The 17,165-nt window shown below is 49.7% G+C and overlaps 1 protein-coding gene across 10 annotated transcripts in view; it reads right to left on the reverse strand.

Annotated features, from left to right (window-relative positions):
- Positions 1–17,165, reverse strand: part of PFKFB4 (6-phosphofructo-2-kinase/fructose-2,6-biphosphatase 4) — a 33,490-nt gene that overhangs the window by 1,653 nt on the left and 14,672 nt on the right. For 6 of the 10 annotated variants that reach the window (XM_019416716.2, XM_019416723.2, XM_019416715.2 and 3 more), the window contains 9 exons: positions 15,715–15,789; positions 15,292–15,348; positions 14,510–14,631; positions 12,097–12,304; positions 11,387–11,533; positions 4,320–4,424; positions 2,698–2,827; positions 2,528–2,590; positions 1,451–1,515 (listed from right to left, as the gene is read on the reverse strand). In XM_019416716.2, coding sequence (XP_019272261.1) covers positions 1,451–1,515; positions 2,528–2,590; positions 2,698–2,827; positions 4,320–4,424; positions 11,387–11,533; positions 12,097–12,304; positions 14,510–14,631; positions 15,292–15,348; positions 15,715–15,789 — 972 coding nt within the window. The remainder of the gene's footprint in view (positions 1–1,450; positions 1,516–2,527; positions 2,591–2,697; positions 2,828–4,319; positions 4,425–11,386; positions 11,534–12,096; positions 12,305–14,509; positions 14,632–15,291; positions 15,349–15,714; positions 15,790–17,165) is intronic. The other 4 variants (XM_019416718.2, XM_019416724.2, XM_019416725.2 and 1 more) reach the window with 2 other exon arrangements.

Below are 17,165 nucleotides of genomic sequence, written 5' to 3' on the forward strand. Positions count from 1 at the left end.
ATGGGACCCCCAAATCCTGGTGGCCCATCTTCTTGATTGGGGGCCCTCACAACCATCACCTGCTGAAGCAGGTCACGTTGGGCCACAGCCCCATGTGATGTGATGTGCCCGGATCTGCAGGGAGGAAGACACTGCCCCCACGGGCACACCTGTGCGTGCCCTGAACCAGCCACTGGAATTGGAGGGGCAGGTGCAATTCTCATGGTGGGTGGGGCAGGCTTCCCGAGGTCCCCCTTTCCCATCACATTCCCAAGAATGGGCTAGGACCCGGGGATCCCGCCACCTGAAAGGAAACCAGCCAGGAACCTATGGCCAGCAGAAGTTTGCCTCTCAGAAGCCACCATGCAGAGGTGGGCAAGGTGGCTGCCACCTACCCCATGGTCATGCCGGCTCCTGTCCCGTTGATGCAGGCATCAGCCCCCAATGACTGCTGGCTCCAGGGGCTTCTCTTACCATCACCCTGTCAGTCAGTACTGGGGCCCAGTGCCTTCTGGGCTTTGTTCTGCACAAAGGGTGCCTGTTAGGACATGCCTTCTCCTGTGACCTGTGGGTGCCAGGCTAGGCCTGGGGCAGACTCTCAGGACAAATAGAGAAGTGGCCTACATGGTAGATGGTCTCGGTGATGGGCAGCAGTCTTAAGAACATGCACATATCTCTGCCAGTGGGGTTCAAGGTCGAGGGGTGGCAGGTGAGCAGCCCAAGGCTTGCACCTTTGATAGGGACCCAGAGCCCCCCATGCTCCACTGTAGGTGGCAGCAGGCACAACAGAGGCCCCAGGGGCCTTCTTGCTGCAGTAGACCTTGTGCATGAGGTCCAGAAGGGTGACTCCGGCCCTTGGCCTCAGTGAAAGAGAGACCTCACGTGGACATAGAAAGTGGTTCTGGGCAAAACTTTGAGGAGCTTCTATCTTAAACAAGGCACTGGGGGAACACAGGATAGTGAACTGCTCTTCTGCATGACAGTCTCTGTCTAGTGCCAACACCCTCTCAGTACCTGCACGGCCCTTTCTACAACAAAGCACAATACCACTTTAATTGTTAAAGGTGTGCTCAAGTTGGAAAAGATGCTTGTGAGGCCTGAGCTTATAGGGGACTATGGAAGGATCCCCACATGCCCCCTAGTAGGGCCTCTTGCTTCTTTCCCAGCTGGGATCCCCCACCCCCTGGCTCAGACCGCTATGGTAGGGCTGCTGGGAAGAAGCCACCACACCCAGACGCAGGCACTGCCTAGCCTGGGGACCCAGCTCCAGGGATTTCTCCACCCCCAGGCCAGCATCCTCGGGAAGGCCTAGCCCAGAGCCATGACCTCGCCCTGGTGATAAGACAGCAGCTTTGGCAGAGAACTCCAGCTCACTCTGGCAGGCACCCCAGTTGGCTCTGGGCCTTGAAGATGCTGTGCCTGGATACCCCCAGGAATATGCTCGCCCCCACAGCAATGACCCCGTTGCTACCTGAGGCCTGTCCCGGTGCGTATTCACAGCCATCACGTTCAGGAATATCGACTCCACTTTACAACCTGCCAAAGGGAAGATGGAAATGCATTTCCCCTCCTGGAAGGCCGCTGGAGCCACAGAGGGTAGAAACGTCTCTCAGGTCGAGGCCTGGGGTATGATAGACTAGACAGCCATCCTCTGCCTCGTCCTGGTCCTCTCACCCTTAGGCAGCTCTGCAGAGCATGTGAGGAAGGATGAGGTACCCAGTCAGGCCCACATTTATCACGTGCCACAGCGCAGCCTTGGTGAGGAGCCCAAACACCCAGGCAGGGCTACACCTAGGACCCAAGCTGCCCACTGGCGGGGCGGAGGGCAGTCTAAGGAGTGGCGGGCCTGAGCTCGGCATGGAGTCATTCTGTGAGTCTTCAGAGCCGCCAAACCACTTACAGCCCAAGCACACTACGAACACAAGCCCGACAGGCCAGGTGTTCAATGCAATGGGGGACGAGGGGATGAGCACACACGGGAATGACATCAGCTGCCACTAGGCTTTACGGTCATTCTCCGGAGGACACGACCACCTGAGGGGTGCCTCATGGCCTGTGTTGAAAGTGAGGAGCTGAGACCCAGGAGCTCAGGCCCTGCACCCAGAATATTTTAAGGCCCAGGTCCTGGAGGCTTTGGGGCTTTACGGGGGTTTCAGAAAAACCAGTAGAAAAGCCCCTCATGTGGGTGGGTGATGGTTGAGGATCACTGGAAAGGCACCAGTGGCCACAGAAGTTAAAAACAAACAAACAAAAAACAGAAAACAAAAAAACAACAACTAAAAATTATAAATTGGGAGGGGTGCCTCCCTGACTGGCTCAGTTGGTAGAGCATGTGACTCTTAATCTTGGGGTTGTGAGTTCAAGCCCCACACTGGGTAGAGAGCTTCCTTAAAAAAAAAAAAAAAAAAGGTAAGTTGGGAAAGGTAGTGGAGTGGGCAGAGGAAGAATGAGTCCCTAAAGGAATTTCAAGGGATCTGCAGCAAAATCGTGGAACCCTGTGGAAAGCCAGCATCTGGCAACCAGGTCAGTGTGCAAGAAGCTTCCTTACCGTAAGCCACAGGGGTCAGCTTCAGGACGGTGTGCAGTGGACACTTGAGGTAGGGCAGCTGTTCTGTGGACACAGATGGGGAGGGCTGGCACGCCAGGGACGCCCACACGACAGTCCCACTGTCTCTCTCACATACACACATCCCACCTCCCTGGGGGCCCGGCCCGCACCTGCGGCCTTATCCAGGAAGTAGGCCAGGAGGCAGCGCATCACAGCCTGGTGGCAGATGACCAGCACATTCTCTTGCCTCTCCAGCTCCATGATGACAGGCTCGAGCCGCTGGACCAGGTCTTCATAAGACTGCAAGTGCAAGTGGGAAGGGTCCCTCAGGCCCTGCTCCAGGGGTAAGTGATGGAGACATCCTGGGTACCAGCTACCTCCTCGGTCCTAGGATGCTCACCATTCTGGGAGGTTGCAGACTGGTATCCTCCAGCCTGGCCCCTGGGGACCCTCTAGGACAGTGAGATGTCCAGTTTGAGAGGGGAGCTGGGAGGGGAGAAAGATGGGCAGCCTGGGAAAGGGATTGCGTCCTCCACCCCAGGCCAGGTCCCCGGAGGACTAGAGGGCAGGGCTGGGCCTCAGGCTGCCATCCTAAGGGGCCACCTCTGTGCTCACCTACAGGGCCCTTGGCTGAACCCTCCACTGCTGGAACTCACATGCTGGCAACTGAGGACTGGTAGGAGGCACTGTGCCCTTCCAGCCCACAGTAGATGGAGTGCCCAGAAAGAGCTGTGGGGGCAGGGGCAATAAAGGCTGCCAAAACTTCCTGGAGCAAGACCTGTCCGCATGCCTAAGGGCCCAGGAACAATGATCCTGGCAGTCTCCCTGCCCTGTGCCTCCCCTGGGTGCTGGGAGGTAGCTGACAAGGGACACCTTAGACCAATCCCTCAGCCATGAGGTTTAGAGATTTCCACCAGGAGACCGAGTCCTCTTTGCACACAACCAGCAAAACAAATGTCTCAAGCTGGGAGCTGAATGTGCCTCCACGCTCTGACTGAGAGCAATGCCTTGTAGTTCTGGAGGAATCCTAGATCAGTCCTTTTGGTAACTGCTATTTTCCTGTATTCTCAAGTCTGAACAGCCAGCTGCTTTACTCCTTTTTATTGTTATCTGGGTTAGTTTTAAATCTGAGCCCTGCCTCATAGTACAACAGGAAAAAAGTAATGCTACCCAGAGCTGTGCTTTTCCCGAAGACAGTACAGCAAAGGGGCCCAGAGTCTGGACTCTGGGGTGGGGATGGGGACTTCCGCATGTGTACGTGTATGTGTGCATACACTTGTGTGTCTGTAATGGTATCTTTATTTGGCTACCGCCCTAGGCCACCTCCTGGAAGTAGGAGATACTGGAGTCAAAGGCCACCTATTTCTGACCTGGGGCCTGGGCTGAAGCAGGAGCCAGCCTGAGGGAAGGAGACAAGAGCACATGGCTTGTAGTGGTCACGACTCAACTGGGGAAGGTCTCCCTATGTCTGCATTCGGGGGCCTGTGTCTGGAGTCACAGGGAGGACACAATCCCTGTGATATCCCGGGGAAGGGAAAAAGGCAAAGGTAGGGAACACTGGGAAGCAGGGATCCAGAGTCTCAGAGGTGGGAGTCCGTGCAGCACTGTCCAAGGCGGGCAGGGACTGGGTGGCCTGGACCCCATGGCTGGGAGGTGATGGAGATGACACGCACACCCAGCCTGGCCAAGCTCTGAGGTCAGACCCCACCTACCGCCCACACAGCCTCCACAGAGCACCCCCCAGTGGTCCTGGGGCAGACGGCGGGTGGCTAAGCCCCCAAATCCCACCTACCTCCCCCTTGGGGTACCGGTACCGGTACTTGTCCTGGTCCCGCAGGGCAAACTCCAGTGGATAATGATCCTGAATTTCCTCGTAAGTCATTTCCTCACAGACGCCCTAGGGAGACACCGCGGTCATCACACCTCCCATGCCAGGCCTGGGGATCAGCCCTGTGTCGGGGGGAGGGCAGGCAGAGGGGATCAGGTTTACAGGGTATTTCCTGGGTCATGGTGGCCCTCCCAGCCCGGAACTTAGAATGCATCTGGGAAGACTAGGTCCGTGGGACCACTGAGCAAAGGGGGCAGCTTCTGGTTTGTAAAGAGCTACCAGAACAGTCTTTTCCATCCATCCAGTTTATGCCATAAAAATAAATACAGAGGGATGCTTAGGTGGCTCAGTCAGCTGAGCATCAGACTTCGGCTCAGGTCATGATCTCATGGCTAGTGAGTTCGAGCCCCGCATCGGGCTCTGTGCTGACAGCTCAGAGCCTGGAGCCTGCTTCAGATTCTGTGTCTCTGTCTCTCTCTGTCCCTCCCCAACTCATGTTCTGTCTCTGTCTCTGTCTCTCTCAAAAATAAATAAACATTAAAATAAATTAAAATAAAAAAATAAACATTAAAATCAAATAAATAAATAAATAAATAAATAAATAAATAAATAACACAGAATGTTAACTATGTGTCTTTTCTTGTGTCTTTTGTTTTCTGTGCTATAGAAATACTCTAAGTATGGATTGTTGTACAAGCTATAAAGCAAGATTTCACTTGTGTCCCTTCAGGATACACACACACTCACACGTAGCATAGATTACCTTATACAAATGCTATTTTTCTTTTAATGTTTATTTTTGAGAGAGAGAGAGACAGAGTGTGAGTGGGGGAGGGGCAGAGAGTGAAGGAAACAGAATCTGAAGCAGGCTCCAGGCCCCTAGCTGTCAGCACAGAGCCTGACGTGGGGCTAACCGTGAGATCATGACCTGAGCTGAAGTCAGACGTTTAACTGACTGAGCCACCCAGGCACCCCTACAAATGCTATTTTTTAAAAATCTATCAAAGAAGAACACTGGTTGAGAACACCAAAGTGATTTAAGGGTACTGAGAGAGGAAGTAATAAAATGCCCTAATAAAAAGCTACTGAGGGGCGCCTGAGTGGCTTAGTCAATTGAGTGTTCAACTTCAGCTCAGGTCATGATCTCATAGTTCATGGGTTCGAGACTCGAGTTGGGCTCTGTGCTGACCACTTGGGGCCTGGAGCCTGCTTCAGATTCTGTGTCTCCTTCGCTCTCTGCCCCTCCCCTCACTTGTGCTCTTTCTCTCTCTCAAAAATAAATAAACATTAAAAAAAAAAAAAGAGAGCTGCTGATCTCTGCCTTTGTTCTAAGTTGTCTATTAAAAAAGTACAGACTGGGGCGCCTGGGTGACTCAGTAGGTTGGGCGTCCGACTTCGGCTCAGGTCATGATCTCGCGGTCCGTGAGTTTGAGCCCCGCGTCGGGCTCTGTGCTGACAGCTCAGAGCCTGGAGCCTGTTTCAGATTCTGTGTCTCCCTCTCTCTCTCTGACCTTCCCCCATTCATGCTCTGTCTCTCTCTGTCTCAAAAATGAAAAAACGTTAAAAAAAAATTAAAAAAATAAAATAAAATAATATAAAAAAATAAAAAAGTACAGACCAAGAGGAAAATTTACAGTTGTAAACGTCTATATCAAGGGGTGCCTGGGTGGCTCAGTAGATTGAGCATCCAACTCTTGATATTAGCTCAGGTCGTGATCTTGCAGTCATGGGATCAAGCCCTACATGGGGCTCTGCACTGAGCATGGAGCCTGCTTGGGATTCTCTCTCCTTCTCTGCCTCCTCCCCTTTTGCATGCGTGCGCTCTTTGTCTCTCTCCCCAAATAATAAGTAAACATTTAAAAATAAAAATAAATGTCTGTATCAAAAAAGAAGAAGATCTTGAGGTACCTGGGTGGCTCAGTCGATTGAACATCAATCTCTTGATTTCAGCTCAGGTCATGATCTCATTGTTTGTGGGATTGAGCCCCATGTTGGGCTCCATGCTGACAGTACTGAGCCTGCTTGGGATTTTCTCTCACCCCCTCTCTCTCTGCCCCTCCCCTGCTCTCTCTCAAAATAAATAAGCTTTTTTTTTTTTTTTTTTTAAAAGAAGAAAGATCTCAAATCAATAATCTGATCTCCCATCTAAAGATACTGGAAAAAGGAAGAGCAAAGTAAACCCAAAGCAAGCAGAAGGAAGGAAGTAACAAAGATCACAGCAGGGCGCCCGGTGGCTCAGCTGGCTAAACGTCCATTCAGCTCAGGTCATGATCTCATGGTTTGAGTTCAAGCCCCACACTGGGCTCCACACTGGCAGCTTGGAGTCTGCTTGGGGTTCTCTCTCTCTCTCTCTCTCTCTCTCTCTCTCTCTCTCTCTCCCTGCCTCTTCCCTACTCTCGCTCTCTCTCTCAAAATAAATAAACATTTTTTTTAAAAAGACCAGAGCAGAAATTAATCAACTAGAAAACAGAAGATGGAGAAAAGCAATGAAATTAGAAATTGGTTCTTTGATGGGGCGCCTGGGTGGCTCAGTCGGTTGAGCATCCGACTTCGGCTCAGGTCATGATCTCACAGTTTGTGAGTTCGGGCCCCGCGTCGGGGTCTGTGCTGACAGCTCAGAGCCTGGAGCCTGCTTCGGATTCTGTGTCTCCCTCTCTCTCTGCCCCTCCCCCACTCACACTCTGTCTCTCTCTGTCTCAGAAATAAATAAACATTAAAAAATTAAAAAAAAAGAAAGAAAGAAAGAAATTGGTTCTTTGAAAAGATCAAAAGAATTCACAAGCCTTTAGCTAGAATGACAAGAGAAAAAGATCAAATTACTACAATTGGGAATGAAAGAAGAACATTACTATCAAGCTTGCAGAAAGAAAAAAAAGCTCTGAAGGACTATTAACCAACAACTCTGTGCCAACAAATTAGATAACTTGCGTGAAATAAGAAAATTCCTAGAAAGACAAACCGGCTTTGTTGTTGAGTCTAATGTGTCCCCACTGAAAGATATGCTGAAGGCCTAACTCGTGGTGCCAGACAGTGTGATCTTACTTAGAAATAGGGCTTGTGCAGATGTAACCAAGTAGATGAGGTCACCAGGGTGGGTCTCAATGCACTTACTAATGTCCTTTCAAGAAGACCATGTGAAGACACAGAGACACACACACAGGCAAGAAGGCCATGTGAGGACAGAGATTGGGATGACTCAGCTGGAAGTTAAGGAATGCCAAGGACTGTTGGCAACCATGAGACTCTTGGTAAAAATACGGGCATTAAGAGCAATTCTGGGGGCGCTTGGGTGGCTCAGTCAGTTAAGCATCTGACTACGGCTCAGGTCGTGATCTCCTGGTTAGCGAGTTCAAACCCCCCGTCCCGTGCCGCCCCCAGTGCAGAGCCTGGAGCCTGCTTTGGATTCTGTGTCTCCCTCTCTCTCTCTGCCCCTCCGCCGCTCACCTTCACCCTCTGTCTCTGTCTCTGTCTCTCAAAAAATGAGTAAAACATTTTACTTATTTTTAATTTTTAATTTTTTTAATGTTTATTTATGAGAGAGAGAGGCCACATATTTACATGAAATATCCCCACTAGGCCAGTCCACAGAGACACAAAATAGATGAGTGGTAGCCTAGGTCTGAAGGGAGGGGTTGGAAGAAAATGGAGGGACGGGGGTCAGGGTTACTTTTTGGAGTAATGAATGTTGAAATTGATTGCAATTGGTGATGGTTGCACAACTGGGTGAATACACTAAAAATCACTGAACTACTTTAGGTAGATGAACGGTATGGTATGTGAATTAATTCTCTATAAAGCTGGTATTTTTTTTTTTATTTTATTTTTAGTTTTATTTATTTGAGAGAGAGAGAGAACATGAGCACGGGAGCAGCAGAGAGAGGGAGTGAGAGAACCCCAAGCAGGCTTTGTGCTGTCAGCTTGGAGCCCAATGTGGGGCTCGAACTCACCCAGGCACCCCTATAAAGCTGGTATTTGTTAAAAAGGAAAAATAAGGCCGTGAATTGTGGATTGAACTAAGAAAAAAATCCCAATGTTGAAATAGAAGACTAGCCCAGGGCTGTTTACCAGAACCCACAAAAAGAACAAAGATAAACATAGAAAGATGATGAATAGATCACACAGATATTGGAACAGTCTCAAAATTTGAAAGAAAAAGAAGAGAATCCACCAGCATCTAGGAAAATAATCAGATTAACTACAATGGAAAAAAACTGGGGTGGCCCAGGGCTTCTCTGCAAAACCCAATGTTGGAGCCACATCCGTGTCCCTGGAGGGCAGACACTGGCACAAAGCTGCATCAGGGGGACAAAGACAGCGATGGCTGTAGGCCTCCCAGGACTCCCGGCAGCCACCAGTGATGGAAGCCTACAAAATGGTTAAGGGAGCTCCCAGATAGGTTACAAAAAGTGCTTACTCTTTTAAAGAGATCACCCACTAATTCTCCCCCAAATTTTCTCCTTTCACTCAGTACATATTTTTTGAGCACCTACCCTGTAGTGAACAAAGTAGGCACAGCTCCTGTCCTCGTGTGACCCAGAACCCTTCCCAGTGGCCGGGAACCTGGAATTGTCCTGGACGCCTGTCTTCTTCTCACCTCACCACTCAGTTATCACTTTTTGTTGTCGTTAAGAATGTTTATTTTTGAGAGAAAGAGAGTGAGCGTGGAAGGACCAGAGACAGAGGGGGACAGAGGATCAAAGCGAGCTCTGTGCTGACAGCAGAGAGCCTGTTGCGGAGCTCGAACTCATGAACTGTGAGATCATGACCTGAGCCGAGGTCAGACACTCAACTGACTGAGCCACCCAGGCGCCCCATCAGTTATCGCTTCTATCACTTCACCACATGTCCGTCCCCAGCACCTGTCCCAGTTCCTACCACAGGGTAGGCCCGCATAAATATGTGAATAACTGAATAAACATCCTGCAAATCCATCCACTTCTCTCTCTTGCACTGCTGCCAGCCAAGTTCCAGATGTCATCACCTAACCAGGCCACCGTAAGCACCTTTAGCTGGTCTCGCTTCTCCAGCTTGTCCCCTTTACCTCACCCCAACAACAAAACCATTCTCTACACCCACTGGGGTGACCCTTCTACCATTCAAATCTGATCTCATTACCAACTTGCACTTCAGGCAATAGTGGACTAGCTTGTTTAGACCAACCCTCCAGGGAGAGCAACTAGAAAACCCAGATAGAAAAAAATTTATATTTGTTTGATATTATCATAGAGCTCCAGGCAGAGGGGCCATGAGGGGCCAAGGTCTTAGAGTACAGGGAAGCCCAAAGAGGCAAACCTGCTAATGGCATCATTTTGTTGCTTTGAAAATGGCAGTTAGGGGCGCCTGGCTGGCTCGGTCGGTTAAGCGTCCGGCTTTGCCTCAGGTCATGATCTCGAGGTTCGTGGGTTCAAGCCCTGCCATCAGGCTCAATGCCGACAGCTCAGAGCCTGGAGCCTGCTTCAGATTCTGTGTCTCCCTCTCTCTCTGTCTCTCCCCCGCTCACACTCTGTCTCTCTCTCTCTCTCAAAAATAAATAATAAAACATTTTTAAAAATTTAAAAAAAGAAAAGAAAGTGGCAGTTAAAAGGATGAGAAGCTGGGGGGTGGGGGAGATGGGTGAAGGTAGTCAAAAGGTACAAACTTCCAGTGATAAGATAATTAAGTCTTGGGGAATATAATGTACATCATGGTGGTGACTATAGTTAACAAGTCTATTGTCTATTTGTAAGTTGCTGAAAGATTAGATCTTAAAAGTTATCATCACAAGAAAAAAATGTGTAACTATGGGAGATGACAGATGTTATTTTAGTAATCACTTTGAAACATACACATATACCAAATCATCATGTTGTACATCCAAAACTACTACAATGTTATATGCCAATTATATCTCAATAAAACCAGGGATAGTGGGGAGGAGGAGAAGCCAAGCAGGAAGTATAGGGACTGAGTGGACACAAGCCTGGCAGAACTGGCAGCAATCTTGGGCTGAAGGGACAAAAAAAAAAGGTTGGGCCCACAAGTCTTTCCATCAGAACCTTAAAGGCTATATTACAGGAGAAGGAGGAAGACCTGAGAATTGAGTGGCCTCCACAAAGATCAAAATACAGCTTTGGGGTGCCTGAGTGGCTCAGTCAGTTAAGCGTCCCACTCTTGATTTTGGCTCTGGTCGTGATCTCACAGTTTGTGAGTTCAAGCCCCAGGTCGGGTTTCACACTGACAGCGTGGAGCCTGCCTAGGATTCTCTATGTCTCCCCCTCTCTCTGTCCCTCTCCTGCTTGCGCGCGTGCACACACACACACACACACACACACACACACACACACACACACTATCTCTCTCAAAAATAAATAAATAAACTTAAAAAAAAAAGCAGCTTTGAAACTGCTCTATTCCTGAGCAGACTAAGGTAACCCACCCCAACTGCCTGCCCCAAGTAAAAGTTTATCCTCTAGAGAGAGATAACATTAACTTGAGCCTAACTTATCTCCAACACTGTTCATCCAAAATGTCCAGCTCCCAATCAAAAATCACCAGGTAGGCTCTGTATCCAAAATACATGAAGAACTCCTAAAAGTTAATAAGAAAAAGGCAGACAATCCTATAGGGGGAGAAAAAGAGCAGAAGATCTCACAAAAGATATTCAAATGGCCAAGAAACCTAGTAAAAACTGTCATAATTAAAATAGTGTGCTATTTGGTACGTGAACAGATAGGTAAATCATACCTAATGTAAAAGTAGGTGAAATAAATCAACAGGACAAGGATAAACAGATGGTTACAGGTAAGTGAGTTAACTGGGGGAAAATCAGATTTAAGGCCTATGTTAGAACATCAAAATAAATCCTAGTTGGTCTAGATAGTTAAATTGAAAAAAAGGGAAGGAAGGAAAGAGGGAGGGAGGGAGGAATCAAAACCCTAAGAAATGAAGAAAAGTTAAGGAGAAAGCTCTCCCTGACCCTCAACACTGTCACCCTGGCTGAGCGCAGCCATGCCCAGGAGACCCGGGCAACGGAAGACAGAGATGGGGATTACCGCATCAATCTCGTTGAGGACCTTCCACTGTTCATAAGGCACACCCAGGGCCTCAGCTGTCTGGATTGTCCTCTTCATCTGGCTCGTCCAGACCTTCAAGTCCTTGATGTTCTGATCACTGATGAACTGGGCCAGACTCTTGGCAAACTGAAATGCATCATAAGCAAATTCAGACTCACAGATTCCAGGCTGCCCTCCAAGGACCATGAAGCCACAGGGCACATGGCATTGTGCCCAGCCTCCAAGAACACAGAGAACTAATCTCTTAAGAATACCCATGTCCTTAAGTGCTGTTCTTAGGCATTCTTTCCAGAACCCTCTGTGTAGTTCCCATTGTGGATCATTACGTCCCCTGCCATTGCCCACCTCCTGACCATGTGTCCTAGTCCTTATAACCCCCAACTGTGGCCTCAATATCTCCCCTAGACTGTGGTGCAGCCATCAGCTGCACTGTAGGGATTTGGATCACTCCCAAAATGGCATGCCTCTCCAGAGAAAGGGGCTCAGCTGGTGACAACTTGCACGGAAGCCAGAAATCCAAGCTTGGTGCTTGGTGACTTTCCCTAAATGACAGGAACATTCCAGACTGAATGAAGGTCATCCACCTTGATGACACATTAGCTACAAGAGCTGGAGCACCACCACCCTAATATGTGAGCATGTACACACCCACCCACCCGCCCCTCCCCCCCCCCCCCACACACACTGACCTCCCTGCCCCGAGGGGACAGTCCTGGGTCCCCGCCAATCCGGCCCTTGAGGTTGAGCTCACTCTCCCCATGTCGGCAGAGGTAGATGGAGCGGGGGGTCACATGGATGTTCATGAGGTAATATACAATACGGCTCTGGATGTGGTCAGCCACACGGTTCACCACGTAGCTCTGTCCCACGTCCATGATCTTGATGTAGGACAGATCCCTTTCCAGAGAGAAGGTAGAGAGAGCCCTGTGAGTGCTACTAGGGCCCTTGAGGGTCCATCCCGCCAGCCACAGGAACTGGCCGCAGAGTGGTGCCTTCCTGACCACGAGGCTTCAGGTTACAACACACAGGACTGTCAGCTGGTGTGTAAGTGATGGGGGTGAGGAGGGAGCAACACAACACGTGTGACATCCAGACAAACCCTGTGAGAGGTGCTCAACACTTGTCGTGTTTCCAAAAGGTGACATCCAAAGCACAGGGTCAGTCATACACATTGTGACTCTCGCCACTGCTCTGTGTCCCCCGGACCCCGCTTGCCTACCTCTGAGCTCTCAACGCACAGTCTGTAAGGTGAATAAGAGATAGTTTTTTCCAGGACTGACCTGAAAGAAGCTGGCAAGCACTCCTCCTCCACTCCCCTGGCCAGCCACCCCTGGACCTGTCGTTCCCTCCCCCAGTGAGCCCTCCCGTTGAAACCCAGCTCAGCCACTTCCCTCGTTCTGGCTGGGAAGCGCTGCAGCTGGGAGAACATTCTCTGCCGATATGTTTGCTGGGTGTTGGGGAGGAACCAGGAGGAAAGGTGGGGTTTCTCAGGCATCGTGCTCTGGACTGGCCCAGGAGCTCCCTGCATGCTCTCATCTGAGCTCTCACCGTCTGGCCTGGGAGCCCGGCTTTAGGTTTAGGGTTGTTACATGGACACCAATAAAAATAGCAGCAACGCAGTCGCTTAAGCGTCCGCCTTCGGCTCAGGCCATGATCTCACGGTTCATGAGTTCCAGCCCCGCGTCGGGCTCTGTGCTGACAGCTCAGAGCCTAGACCCCGCTTTGGATTCTCTGTCTCCCTCTCTCTCTGCCCCTCCCCCATTTGTGCTCTGTCTCTCTCTCAAAAATAAATACATGTCAAAAAAAATAAATTGAAAAACCAAAAAACAGCAGCACGTTAACTGAGGAGTCCAACAGGAGCTGCTCCAGTTAAGCGTCTCGCACGGTCACATCACAGAACCATGAGGAAAACCGCGGAGCTGGAGTGACTGGAGAAACACGAAAAACCACAGAGGGGGCCCAGGTAATGAGTGTTGTTTAGTGCAACTGCCTTCGGCTGGCCAAGGAGACTCAGCCAGTGCTCTGCAAAGAACCCTAGAAACCATCCCTCTTACAGTGGCTTGTTCTCCTTAGTTCGAATACATCGGATGTTCTCATGTCATTATAAGTGACCCACGCCCAAGTTTAGATTCCAGTCTTTCACTTAATGTTACATAACTGACACCTTCCCATGCATTGTCGGTATGATCTGTGACTATACAACACTTTACCAAGGGGCCACACTGTCACTTACTTAACCACTGCCCCCACTTTTGCTGTTATACAGAAACCGATGAACTATGGCCAATAAGTCAAATTCGGCCTACGACCTGTTTTTGTACATAAAGTTTTATTGGACCACCCCCATTTATTGACACATTGTCTGTTTCCTTTGCACCACAATGGCAGAGTTAAATAGCTCAACAGAGACTGTATGCCCCCAAAGCCTAAAATATTTGCTACCTGACTCTTTACAGAAAAAGTTTGCTACTGTAAGAGCCTCAGCTGAATGCCCCTTGTGGGCCTAAAGGCCCCTCCCCACCTGACACTAATTCCTAGTGCCTGCTGGGTCTGCCATTCCAGAAAGAGGCAGTGGAATTAATCAGCACGGGTCACTGCCAGCTGTTTGTAGGCAGCATCTGGGCACTCCTTCCTGCCTGCTCAAAATGCAGACCGCGCACTTAAAGGGCAGCATGTAATGTGTGCAAATGCCTGGCAGAAAGATCTGCTGCACAGAAATCAGGCCTGATTTTATAACAGAATAGCAAAAATTCTTTTCTTCCTTCTTTTCTTCCTTCCTTCCTTCCTTTTCTTTCTTTCCTTCTTTCTTTTTTTAAAGTAAGCTCTACACCCACCACAGGGCTTGAACTTACAACCCTGAGATCAAGAGCTGTAAGGAATAACAGAAAATTCTGACTTGCAGAGCTCCAATAAGGTAATAGGGTTCTGCAAGTCACTTCTGGTCCTCAATTTCTGCCTGAAGGAAAGAAACAAGGCCAGACCATCTCTGCCTGTTGGAGTGGCCCATCAGCCACCACCACAGGGAGCCACAAGGAGGCAGCTCAGGGGGATCCCCACCACCCACCCATCATAGCTGCAGGACATAGTGCTCTCCTCACTCACCTGTCCAGGTCCTCATCCAATGACTCATATGAATTCTCATAGCATTCAATGCGCCTCATGAAATCCTCCGTGGCCTTATCACTATCATGGTTCACATAATCGGGGCTGCCGAGTTTCACTTGCTGCCGGACCAAGCACAGACATCACATCAGGGCTGGAGGCCAGGCAGGGCCAGAGACCAAGGAGAATGCTGGGCAGGGGGAAGGGGGAGGCAGGGCCAGAGGCCAAGGCCAAGGCTTCGGGCATGAGGCTGGAGGCCAATCCCAGAAGACTGGTCCCGTTAGGAAGAGCTCAACAGTTCCTGGTCTTAGTTCCCACACCAGTGCCACAGAGTATTAGTGGGCACCCTAAGATCAGAGTCCCTCATTTTTGTGGCACTGGGGGAGGTGAGGCCATCTGAACCATCCTCCCAACCCCAGATATTCATTCCTTGTAAAACAGGGGGTAGGAGAGAGAGCAAATCTCTTTCTCTTTCCAGATATAACCACCTCCTACCACACTCTCTACCTCCAGAGGCTGAAGCTCCTCTCCCACTGTCGAGGGAATTATGAGGGGGAAAGGGAGGGGAAGGGAAGGGAAGAGGAGGGAGCAAGAATGAATGCCCCCAGCTACATGGCCCTCCACACAAGTGGTCCTTGGGCATCTATGATCACCCCACCCCCAGTGTTCAAGAAGACCAAATTAAGGCTGGCCCAGGCACCAGCCCAGACCTGGAGAGGACCTCACTGTCCCATGCTACCTCAGTTGTACTATTGCCCCACAAGGTCAGATACACCACTCACCACGATGTTAGCGGCTATGACCTCAGGATCCACACAGATGGACTCCACAAAAAAGGTCTGCAGCAAGGACCAGGGCGGGCAGGAGAAAAGGAACCAGACACTCTCAGGGCCCTGGGCCTGGCTCCAGGGAGCCCCCACCCCACTGAGGGCCACGCTGACCCAAGGGATTTCTGCATTTGAGGGAAGGGTCAAGAAGCCCCAGACCAAAGAAGATGCCACCCTATCCAGGACTCTCCCATCAAGACACCCACCTCCCCAAACAGAAAATTCCAGGTGGAAAGAAAATAGCAACGCTTCTATCCCAAATCGACTCTGGAACCCACCTGCCTGATTCCCAGCACATGTCACCAGGCTATGAAAGGGGCTCCAGAGGGTCCGAATATGCCACAGCCCAACCAAGAAGGTAAACCAAAGAGGCCTCACCTTGTAGCCATTCTGTTCCCCAAAATTAAAGATGGTCGCTCTCCGTTCTCGGGTGGTATTCGTTGCATCAAAAACCTAGGACCAAACTAGGGTTAACTCAGTCTCTGGCCTAGAGAAGAGGGGAAGTCAGCCAACAGCTGCAGTACAGGGACCGGATTTCTCACAGGGACCTTCTGTTGCCCAGGCCACCCTCCTGGCGGGTGTTCTTTAGACCTGCAAGGGCTGGGTTGGTACTCCCCTTCCTTGAGGAACACACCTCAAGGAAGCTGGAAGGAGTGGGTGGCTCTGCTCCTGGCAGGGCAGCAAACCCTTGGCACAAAGGACACACTCAGCACTGCCCTGCATGCAGCAGGCACTCAGTTTACGCTTGACTCAGTTCATGCTTCCTGTAAAACCAGTTACACATGGAGAGCTGAACCCCTGTTTATTTCCGTGCCATTCTCAGACTCTACTAAAAGGGGAAAATAAGAGTAAAGAGAACAGGAGAGGAGATGTTAACAAAATTTGGGTGAATGACTCACAAGAAATGGAGAAAACCAAATACAAGCCCTCACCCACCAGAGCACACCCACTTGTACAGAACCAGGATAGTCGGAATCGGGACACAGGTGTCTCTGAGAAAAGAGACATGTGTGCAGAGGAAGAGGGAGGACTGCCTGGTGGTGCAGAAAAGACCAGGTGGAGCCCTAGGCCTTCTCCCCACCACATCCAGCCAGGCTGACCCACCTGGAACTCCTTATGAACTGCCTGGGGCCTGTCCACACACCCTCAGGGGTAACCCACTTATATGCATGTCCAAGCAGCTTTTAGAGCAGGACTTAAAAAAAAAAATTTTTTTTAATATTTATTTATTTTTGAAAGAGAGAGACAGAGCATGGGCAGGGGAGGGGCAGAGAGAGAGGGAGACACAGAATCCGAAGCAGGCTCCAGGCTCTGAGCTGTCAGCACAGAACCTGATGCAGGGCTCAAACTCATGAACTGTGAGATCAGGACCTGAGCCGAAGTCGGATGCTTAACTGACTGAACCACCCAGGCGACCTAGAGCAGGACTTTTTTTAAAAGGGCATTCAATCAGGGCTCACTGGATGCTCCAGCAAAACCTCTAACATGAAAAACACTAGATAAAAAAAGAATAAAAAGAACTTTCAGCAAAAGAAGACAGGGCATAGAATATAAAGGAATGTAAGAACACTTACAATTGTTATTTAAAGAGAGATACAAAATATTATAGTAACCACAAGACAGAGTTATAAAAAACTGGAACACTAGGAGAATAAGAAATTTAGAATTTAGAAATTAAAATATGATCATATGACTTTTTTTAAATTCAACCCAATGCTCATAAGGTAAAGTGCTTGTTGAGAAAGTCTCCCTGAAAATAGAACAAAAATGACAGACATAGAAAATAAGGAGAAAAAAGATAAAATTAGGGCCCAAGCCTAGCATGAAGC

The sequence above is a fragment of the Panthera pardus genome, unplaced genomic scaffold (assembly GCF_024362965.1).
Source record: "Panthera pardus isolate Hobbes unplaced genomic scaffold, ASM2436296v1 HiC_scaffold_8, whole genome shotgun sequence".
Lineage (NCBI taxonomy): Eukaryota > Metazoa > Chordata > Mammalia > Carnivora > Felidae > Panthera > Panthera pardus.